Raw genomic sequence first — 10667 nt, 5'->3', positions numbered from 1 at the left:
AAATATTTGGACAATATCTGCTGACGCCGAGTTGGCGGTACACATGCTTTGCAAATCCTGCAATCGACAGAAATCTGCACGGCAGTTTACGAACCGGATGTCGATTTCGTTACGCGATTTTGATTGGACATTGCATAGACTCGTTAGTCCAGCCAAAATATAACTTCATAAGTCCAGCCTAGTTCGGCAAGGGTGAAAAATGGATTTTTATAGTCAGCAAACTCCCTTGTCCCAGGAAGGTGAAGTATATGGGAAAATATTTGGTCGTGTGTAACCTAGAGGTATCGTGCGTCTGGTGCCGTTTGAACTTTCGTTTCGGGGAAAGCAGTATAGAGTTACCTGCGCTTGGTCCGGTAAATAAAAAAAGAACAGACGCTGGCGGTTGAAAATGACGCGAGGGTGGATCAGAAACAAAATCCTTTTATATCGGCCTACATGTATAGGCGCCTTATGTCGTTGGTGTACTGTATGGCCTTCTGGACGTCATGCACAGCTCAGCAGTGTGTTATCACTAAGGGCCATCACATGGTCGGGCCTGTCTGGATCTACACCAGTGTAGCAGTGCACTGATACAGTAATGGAGGTGAGAGATGGACCACGGAGACCAACTCAGTCTCCATATATGTCTAAAAGAACCAAGAAGTTTGTTCGACGTTTCGTCCGGGGATTCGCAAGCGGTTTGGCGCTGTATTCGGGATTTAAAACTGTCACGGCACTCACGAAAAATCCGTTCCGGCGCGGGTAAGTTCAGTGGATACTGGAGAAGGCTGATCCTCACACCTCAATAGAGATTGGCAAAAAGTGGGTCATTGTACTGTATGAGCTCCGCCTCAGTCGTAACGTTACATCATGTCACGATTGCTAAACAGTGTGACATATTTATATAATACTGTTCACGTGAATGATAACATTTGAGATATAACGCCTACTGTAACATTACTGTATGTCCTACAACGCAGGTCAAATTAAGCCTTAACGCATGATCTGGGCGTGTTTTCTGTGATAAGCCACGCACAGATCCGTAAACAAAGGCCAAGTGGCATGATTTTCACATGGTTTGTGCGATCACCTCCGCGCACCGTGCACCTTGTACCCACTTGTTAATTGACTGTTACATTGAAAACATTTACTGGTATAAATATAGACGACACGTTGATAGCGGGACACATCCACTAAACAATCTCGGGGTCTGTTCAGATAAGAAGATTAGCGTCGGTAGTAACTCGTGAATGTAAACATTCTTTCCGACCTTGACCTTGTACACCTTGTTGACGTAAACGAATTTGTAAATAAGAGCTTCGAATTTGAAAAGTCATATTTTTAAAAGATATATAAAATATAATTTGCTATCTTTACTTTTCACTCTTCAATGTAACGTTTTTATAGGAATAATGATAGTGATAACGAGCTGTTATTGAAGTTTCTGAGCAACAGTATGTGAATGGGGGCAGCGGCCTGTAAATCTCAAGTAAGGCACAGTAGGTAGGTACTGTAGGTAGTCCGCAAGTTGAAAAGTGTATATTACTCTGGGTAATGAGGGACAGAATTATTATACTATATGGGGGTTTTCATGGGTATTTGTATGCAAGGAGCTAAAAAATAATTGGGTAATGTTGTTTGTTTTGCGTATTTGCGTAGAATACAGCGATATTGCTAAACGTATAAAGCCATGCGAGCTCGAACACTAAGTTGGACACATTCGTAGTGTGTTAGGGTGAGTCCAAACTATTGATTGATATAATGAGCAACGTCCCAGACCGTCGGTCAATCGTACTGTCAATTAATAGAACAAAAGTCCAGTTTCCCTTGCCGAACTAGGCTGGGATTTCGTGGCTCGATCGTAGCACCATCAGTGGCTATTAAGAGTTATGTCCCTATATTCTTGAAAGAAATGCACTCAGTTCAGGGTGTCTAGTGGTTAAAGCGTTCACTCGTCACGCCGAAGGCCCGGGTTCGATTCGCCACATGGGTACAATGTGCGTAGTCCATTTCTGGTGTTCCTGAAATTCCCATCTTAAACAGGCTTCTTAACATGTAGAATATGACATCAGAACATAAAAAGTTACATTGGTACACATTGACCTAGTACCCCGTGGGTCCGGAGGAGCCTGTGCTGAAAATATCGATCACTGGATTGTGTGGTCCAGCATTGCTGCATGCGGCGTTAAATTAACATACATTTGGCTGTATGGTTGGTTATTTGTTTGCTGTTTGTTGTTTAACGCCGCAATCAGCAACTACTCTAGCAATATGACGGCGGTCTCTAAATAATCGAGTCTGGACCAGACAATCCAGTGATTGACATCATGAGCATCGATCCACGCAATTGGATACGGTGACATGCATCAACCAAGTCAGCGAGCCTGACCACCCGATCCCGTTAGTCGCCTCTTACGACAAGCATAGTTGCATACATGATCGAATACAATACACCCGACCCTCTAACTAATAGATTACCCGCGTGGCCATACACACTAGGTGAATACGGTATTGGTGACAATACATATACGACAAGCACAGTCGCCTCTTACGGCACGCATGGGTTGCTAGACCTATTATCATCCAAAACTGGCTCCAACGGGAGATATCGCTTGGGTGAGATTGTATCACAATGCTTTGCAGACCATTGTGACGTCATTGATTTCCATGACGTCACAATCAAATGACATCACTAATGGCTCTGCTACTGAAGTTGTAAACAGTACGTTTTACACTTAAGACACTACTGTCCACAAACTGAAAAAGATGGATAAAAAACGGAAGAATGATGTTGGATGATAAATAAAATCTCACCCGAGTGTCTTTTGATATCAAATATATCAACACGAGTTGATAAAAGTGTGTTTTTTTCCACATTTATCAACTCGTGTCAGCCTCGGAGTTTTTCCACTTTTATCAACTCGTGTTGATATATTTCTTATCAAAAGACACTCGGGTGATATTCTCTCTTTCTACCCCGGATCTTCACGGGTCGGACTGTCTATGTACCAGTCAGTGTCTGTTTTACTAGCTGATGTTTTTTCCATAAATCGTTTCGTTCTAAAATCCAACAGAAAACTAACCTTAATTAAATCAAGGCATTATTTGGTTGTTATTAAATCATGGCAGTTTTACACACTGGTATCACTAATTATAAATACTCAAATCCTGAACGACACGAATGCGTTGCACCAACGTAATGCTGAGGTCATGCTGTCCTGGCTCCTTTTTTAGTCTACCGCTGATCCCTGGACAGATCGTGAGCTCGGACTGCGCCAGGTTCGCCACGTTCCTGGGTCTGTATCCCAGTGTGTACCACCTTGCTGTCGACCTCCTCAAGAAATACAGAGGAATCAATGTGAGTATTTGCTGCATTTCGTGGGATACATCGCAGTCAACGTAAGGGGCGACCACTGGCTTTTGTTTGTCTGTTGTTTAACGCCTCACTCAGCAATATTCTAGGTATATGGCAGCGGTCTGTGAATAATCGAGTCTGGACCAGACATCATGAGCATCGATCCACGCAATTGGGATGTCATGCATCAACCAAATAAGGAAAACTGACCACCCGACCCCGTTAGTCGCCTCTTACGACAAGCATAGTCACCTGTTAAAACAAGCATGGGTTGCTGAAGACCAATTCTAACCCGGGTCTTCACTGGTTCCCTGGCTTTTAACCAAACTGCGTGGCGACAGTGTATTACAGTGATTGCGTTGTTAGCCCAGCTGGTGGACGGTATCTGTCCCATCCTCGGTAATCTCGTGTATTATATCGTCATTTTATTATAAATACCCTGGACACATTCGCAACAATAGCCTCGTTTTGAGTACCCCAATCAAATTACATTCATAAGACAAATAGAGATGTGGCATCATAGATATGCGATCGCTTTGTTCAGGTGGACCTGTGAACATGCTCTTCCTATTTGACCGCCTCTGTTGTCTAGTGGTAATGCGTCCGCCCGGAGAGCGGAAGGTCCGGGGTTCGTTCCCCGGCCGCGTCATACCAAAAGACGTTAAAAGATGGTACTTTTTCTTACTCTGTCTGAGACTAAAACAAGGACTGGTCGGCTCGGAGTCAGTACACTGTATCTGAGTGGAGTATTCATGTCAAACTGCGGCATGGTATCTCAGTGGGCTAGCACTATAAATTGGCATCAGGACTAGTACAAGAACACACACACACACACACACACACACACACACACACACACACACACACACACACACACACACACACACACACACACACACGTGCATGCACGTATGCCGTTATATAAGTGCAATAATCTTTGATGCGACGTTAAACCCCATTTCACTTCACTTCACTTTCCTATTTCATTGGTGTTTAAAATGACATAACTATGTAACTATGAAAGTTGTCGTCAGACTGACTGTGATATTATGTCACATTTGGTCATGTCAAATAAAGGGGCTTTAGTTGTCTGAAACCCTTAAATTCACTTTGCAGAGTTGCGTCCCTTTTTCGCTCTCGGTTCAAATTGATTCTGTCTTGCTTCATCAGCACCATACTCGTGCTCGTGGGTTTCACCAAAGTGGTAAACGTTTGGGACCTGCATCATTTAAGGCTTCCTCCCACATTAAACTGACACGTCGTGATATTACTTGAAAACATTTGTCTGTTAAAGGCAGCGTTAAATCCAATTCACACACTCATGTCAAATGACTGGAATTTTGTTCTAGGATGGATGGAACTACGGACTTGCAGGGGGCTTGGCAGGCCTCACCATCATCGTTGAAGACCACAGCAGGAGAAGCGTGGTGGCTTTATTCGCCGTGGCCCGAGCACTAGGAGCTGGGGTATCGACTCTAGTGACCCGTGAACACGTCCGGAAGGTGCCTTACAGTGAAACAATGGCCTTCTGTTTATGTTGCGGCTTCCTAGTGTATTGTACGGCCTTGAGACCAAGTGTTCTTGCCAAAGGGTATTACCATTCGATCTTGAAATGGTCACGTGACTACACGGATACGAAACTGGACTTACTGTTCCGGTTGCCCAGCGACCATTTCATATCCTGTCAGGAAGGGGGCCTACACGCATACTCGTGCACTCGACATGCATTCTGGGATTTCCTGTGCAGTCTCTCATCTTTCGTGAAGCTCTACTTGCCTATCCATGTCACTCCAATTGTCATCTTTCGCCGCCACCTCATAGTGGAGAAGTAAGCTCTTATTAATTAGCATCAACGTAAGTCCATTGATTAAAGAAAATATATGATAACATTGTGGAATATACACGGTAAGTCATCACTGTATCAGCTACACAACCAGTTTTAACAGATATCCACGCAGACAAGTTTCGTATCGAAGTGAAAGATCCGATTTTGATAAGACTGTCATTGTCGTCCGCATTTCAAAGCTTTTGGGGCCTGGCACGTTCAACAAAGCGATCGTAAGGTTACGACTGTCGTAGGTGTTATGATCGACCTGGCGGGACCCTAGGCTCCAGCGCGACGTGTTTGATGCAAGGGGGAAGTTCAAAAGTTGACGGGTAAACACACGAATTCCTCAAGTTTGGAAACATACCTACCCCCTAAAACGTAATTGTAAAAATGTTGACGAAATTTTCAGAGAGAAACACACACAGTTCATTGTACCATTGCACAAATGTTGTGGATCAACACCTGCACACAATGCAAGGAAGGTTCTGAAACGGCCCGATCCTTTATTATAGTATTTCATCTCGTTTTACCTACGGTAATGATGGCGTTCATTTCAGAGTAAAATATTGAAGCGGGGTTTAGGAACTTTAAAACTCCAGGCGAGTTTATTTTATCAGGTGCGAAACTTGCAGACCTGTTAATACTTTAGTTTTTCAATTATAGCATCACAGTTATACACGTATATAAGCATGTCTTTTACGTATGACAACAAAAGGGTCCCCGTTGGGATTCCGGGATAGAATAGGATCCCAGTGCCCAATACTTGTTGTTCAATACTCCGACGGTATAACTTCTGATTTCGGCGTTACTTCCGATATCAACCATCATCTATCTGACCATGACTTCATTATTTACAAACCGGCGGGGTATGATTGAAATGTTGCGGACTGTGCGTAAAACAAAATTCTCTTACTCACTCACTCGACATGCACGCATGTAGGTTACCGTCTTTCGTACATCCCCATTAAGATCCAGAGAGAACTGATCTTCAGAAAACCATTCTTGTCATAAGAGGCGACTAACGTGATCGGATGGTCAGAGGGTCGTTGACTTGGTTGATGCATGTCATCGTGTCCCTATTGCGTAGGTAGATGCTCATGATGTCAGGCTCTGGATTGTCTGGTCCAGACTCAATTATTTACAGACTGCCGTCATATAACAGGAATATTGCTGAGTGTTGCGTAAAACAACCACTGTGTAGGTATGCACTAAGGTTAACACATAATGGTACGAGTGTAACATGACTTGGAGCTTGCCTCTGTGATTATTTCAAATGTTCGACTCAACTTCCCGCTTAATACCATGGTTTCATTCCATTTTGCAGACCTAAAGTCGTCATATTGTCGCTGTTGAGGAATCTGGTCATGTCTGGTGCTTTCCTGTCAACAATGGTTATGTTGGCCAAATACGTCATATGTCTCCAACGCAACTTCATCCGGAAGCCCCCTCCATTACCTCCCTTTGTCCCAGTCGTAGCCGGCTTCGTGTGTGGTCTCGGGGTGTTGTTTGAGAGGGAGAGTAGACGGAAGGAGCTGGCCTTGTTCCTCGTTCCCCATTCCCTGCATGCACTGTACAATATGGAGGTCAAGTCCAAGGTGAAGGTCCTATCTCGGATTCCCCAGGGCTACGTCCTGCTGTACTCCCTGTCAATGATGGTGGTTATGCATGCGTATGAACGCCACCCAGAGTCGCTCACTCCTCTCATCAACGGACTATTGCGTTTCTTTGTTGGTGGACGAAAATGTGACGGTAAGAAAGCAAAAGAAGCATAACATGACTCCGGGTAATTTATCGGACTTCCTGGTTTTAACACGTGTACAGTGGCTTTGTTTGGTTGTTTTGTTTACTGATGTCTGAGGAAGTGTTATGGTGAGGTTACACCATTCCACACAGCAATCTTGGAGCTGCGACAACCGTACGTCCTGTCAACATACGAGAGGTATATCAATAAAGATCGCTTTGTCTAACTGTGTCAGTGAGAGTCGCGTTGTCCTCATTTGAATCGGGTGTGGGTGAGGCAGTGAGTTAGGTTTAACGCCGCTTTTAACATTATTCCAGTTACATCACGGCGTGTCAGCTTAATGTGGGAAGAAAGTCCAAGTGATGCAGGCCTCAGGCGTTTACCACTTTGGTGAAACCCACGAGCACGGGTACCTAGAAACATAATCGGGGCGAACATGGATTCAAACCCACAATCAAAGGTTTCTGGGGTGCCAAAGGGACGCAACTCTGAACAGCAAATCGCGCCCCCGAATGGGGTTAGATGGAACGTTGTTCATGATATCAATAACACGAACAAACACCATCTCACACTCACAGAGAGACCATCATACACTCACCATCTCACACTCACAAATACACCATCACACACACACACACACACACACACACACACACACACACACACACACACACACACACACATTCATTCTCTCACAAACACACACAACACGTCCCATTTTAATTCTGGAAACCCAAAAGTCCAGAAACTCTACGGTCTTTTCCCAGTCTCGGTCAAAGGTATTTACAAAAATAAGCATGCTGTTTTCATGGGAATATACTAAGGAAGAAAAAATGGAGAAAAAAAAGTTAAAACACTCAATATTTACACCATCTCGCCCATATCCACTCCTTCCACTCTGATACCGCATCAAATATATTTGTGTACCGATTACATAACTCTTACGGACAGGGTGGGGTGGTAGTACACCGGACGACTCTGTGTATATTGGGCGGCTCCTTTGATATCTCCTCCAAACATACTTTTATTGAATGACCCCTTAAACGATGATACACATCTCGTTGAATATATCAAGGCACTAATTCATCTTTCATAAACCGTTTTTTTTTTGTCTTTGTGCTTAATATATCCACATATCAACGAAAATATGTAATACATGTATCGACAAAAAAAATATACATATACAGGCTAGGTATTTGCCCACAGCAACACCTGCATAACTGTTTATTCGCGCGTGGTGTACCGAGAGCAGGTATTGTAGAATCACCTGTGAATCATGCCGACACTGTAATTAGATACAACGTACTAATGAGAATATGAGAATTATCATAAGAAGGCTGTTTTTTTCTGAACTGTTACCATTTTCATACCAAAAGTGACAATGCATTTAAAAGTTGTTTTAGTGTCATAATATTCACTCAATCGCCTCTAAACATCGCACCGCATATAATGAAATAATTAGTTCGAGATTTAGTTAGAATGTGAGATATTCAGCTAGACGTTATGCAATGAAAGACGAATCGGGTTTTCCCCCATTAAAATACGCGCACGTGTACCTGTATATTGCATATCTATTGTCACTTAATTTCCCAATGTGATGTACTAACGAGACATAAAATGGGAAGTGAAAAAGAAACAAACTAAACTTTAATTTGTTGAAAAATAATGCCAATAAATTGGTGTACACGCGCATGAATTTGTATGATAAACTGTCAAAAGGTTTTGAGAGATAAGGCCGGGTTCATTAAAGATCGTTGCAATATGTAAAAAAGGTGAAATTTGTAAAACTTCTGCAGGGGAAACATCCAACCAAAGGCCCTTTTAAAATAGTAATGTAATGATACAAAGTGTGTTTCACATGATACAGTATACTTTGTAAACAATTAGTTAATTCTTTAAAGGGACTGACGAAAACATGGGCGAAATATTTTAATAACGCCAAAAATTAGTTGAATTAAGTTTAAATGAGATGAATCATGTGTCATGCTTATAATCCCTTAATGTACTTGCGAAACTAAAACTGTTGAGCAAAGGAAAATATGCTCGCCCATGGGCCAAACCATTTTCTCGCCCATGGGCGAAATATTTCAATATCACTATAAAATCGTTGAATTAAATCGTTGAAATGAGTTAAATTTTGTGTCATGATACTTGATGGAATACAAGTTTAGTATTTGCGACACAAAAACATGAGTTTTGTGTGAAGGAAAATATTCTCGCCCATGGGCGAAATATTTCAATATCGCTTTAAAATCGTTGAATTAAGTTAAAATGAGTTAAATTTTTTGTCATGATTCGTAAAGGAATGCATTAAAATATATTTGCGAAACAAACACATAAGTTTTGTTTAATGGAATATATTCTCGCCCATTGGCCAAACCTTTTTCTCGCCCATGGGCGAACTATTTTAATATCGCTATAAAATCGTTGAATTAAGTTAAAATGAGTTAGATTTTGTGTCATGATACTTGATGGAACACAAGTTTAGTATTTGCGAAACAAAAACATAAGTTTTGTGTAAAGGAATATATTCTCGCCCATGGGCCAAGCCTTTTTCTCGCCCATGGGCGAAATATTTCAATATCGCTATAAAATCGTTGAATTAAGTTAAAATGAGTTAATTTTTTTGTCATGATACTTGATGGAATACAAGTTAACTATTTGCGAAACAAAAACATGAGTTTTCTGTAAAGGAAAATATTCTCGCCCATGGGCCTTCCCATGGGCCAAGCTTTCTTCTCGCCCATGGGCGAAATATTTCAATATCGCTTTAAAATCGTTGAATTAAGTTAAAATGAGTTAAATTTTTTGTCATGATATGTAAAGGAATGCATTAAAATATATTTGCGAAACAAACACATAAGTTTTGTTTAATGGAATATATTCTCGCCCATTGGCCAAACCTTTTTCTCGCCCATGGGCGAACTATTTTAATATCGCTATAAAATCGTTGAGTTAAGTTAAAATGAGTGTAAATGGTGTAAATATTGAGTTTTTAAACTTCTTTTTTTTCATTTTTTCTTCCTTAGTATGTTCCCATGAAAACAGCATGCTTTTTTTTGTAAATACCTTTGACCGAGACTGGGAAAAGACCGTAGAGTTTCTGGACTTTTGGGTTTCCAGAATTAAAATGGGACGTGTTACACCGTAAGACGCGACTGACGGGATCGCGTGGTCGGGCTCGCTGACTTTGTTGATGCACATCATCGTATCCCAAATGCGTGGATTGATGCTCATGATATCAATCACTGGATTGTCTGGTCGAGACTCGATTATTTACATACCGCCGTCAAAATGAAATATTGCTTAGTGTGGCGTTAAACAACAAACAAACAAACAAAACCCACCCAACTTCAGGGAGTGTAGTGGAGCAATATTTGTTCGTAAAGTCGGATGTCTACACATTTGGACTGGAACCATCCCTACTCTCCTGCATGAGGCTGCCAATCCCCTTTTGGTACGCGGAATTCGCGGGTCTATTTTGACGGTATTCGGACTGGTGTGAAAAGCGTCACGATATGGCTGAAATATTGCCGATGTGACGTTATATTTAACTCACTCACTGGTGTGAAAAGATTATTATGTACACTGAGGAAGCTATTTCCCGTGTCACTGATTTGTACCAGTCAACGGCTGATCATGCACAAATATATAACACCATCTCCTCAAATGTTACGGCAGCCACCCAGGTTGGATGCTGAAATAAATATGACAGAAACAATATGATTCCTTAAGAGCACACTGAGATTATGGAGTGGACTTTG

At 41.9% G+C, this 10667-nt stretch overlaps 1 protein-coding gene across 1 annotated transcript; it reads left to right on the top strand.

Moving 5' to 3' along the window:
• The first annotated feature begins 540 nt into the window (after positions 1–540).
• LOC139474976 (transmembrane protein 135-like) lies at positions 541–7109 on the top strand. The gene is made up of 4 exons (XM_071258177.1): positions 541–741; positions 3214–3337; positions 4684–5162; positions 6487–7109. Exons 1-4 carry the CDS (start codon positions 578–580, stop codon positions 6932–6934), a joined length of 1215 nt encoding a protein of 404 aa, XP_071114278.1. The 5' UTR covers positions 541–577; the 3' UTR covers positions 6935–7109.
• Positions 7110–10667: the final 3558 nt, after the last annotated feature.

This window comes from Haliotis cracherodii, unplaced genomic scaffold (genome assembly GCF_022045235.1).
Source record: "Haliotis cracherodii isolate W230 unplaced genomic scaffold, xgHalCrac1.p SCAF_3, whole genome shotgun sequence".
NCBI lineage: Eukaryota > Metazoa > Mollusca > Gastropoda > Lepetellida > Haliotidae > Haliotis > Haliotis cracherodii.
The sequence above is the reverse complement of the archived record's forward strand: the minus strand, read 5'-3'. Positions and strand labels throughout refer to the sequence as shown.

Excerpts from the sequence above, each read along its gene's own strand:
- LOC139474976 (XM_071258177.1), top strand. The coding sequence starts at position 578 with ATGGAGGTGAGAGATGGACCACGGAGACCAACTCAGTCTCCATATATG. Across the intron at positions 742-3,213 it reads AAAAATCCGTTCCGGCGCGG|TCTACCGCTGATCCCTGGAC; the intron begins GTAAGTTCAGTG and ends CTCCTTTTTTAG. Across the intron at positions 3,338-4,683 it reads AGAAATACAGAGGAATCAAT|GATGGATGGAACTACGGACT; the intron begins GTGAGTATTTGC and ends ATTTTGTTCTAG.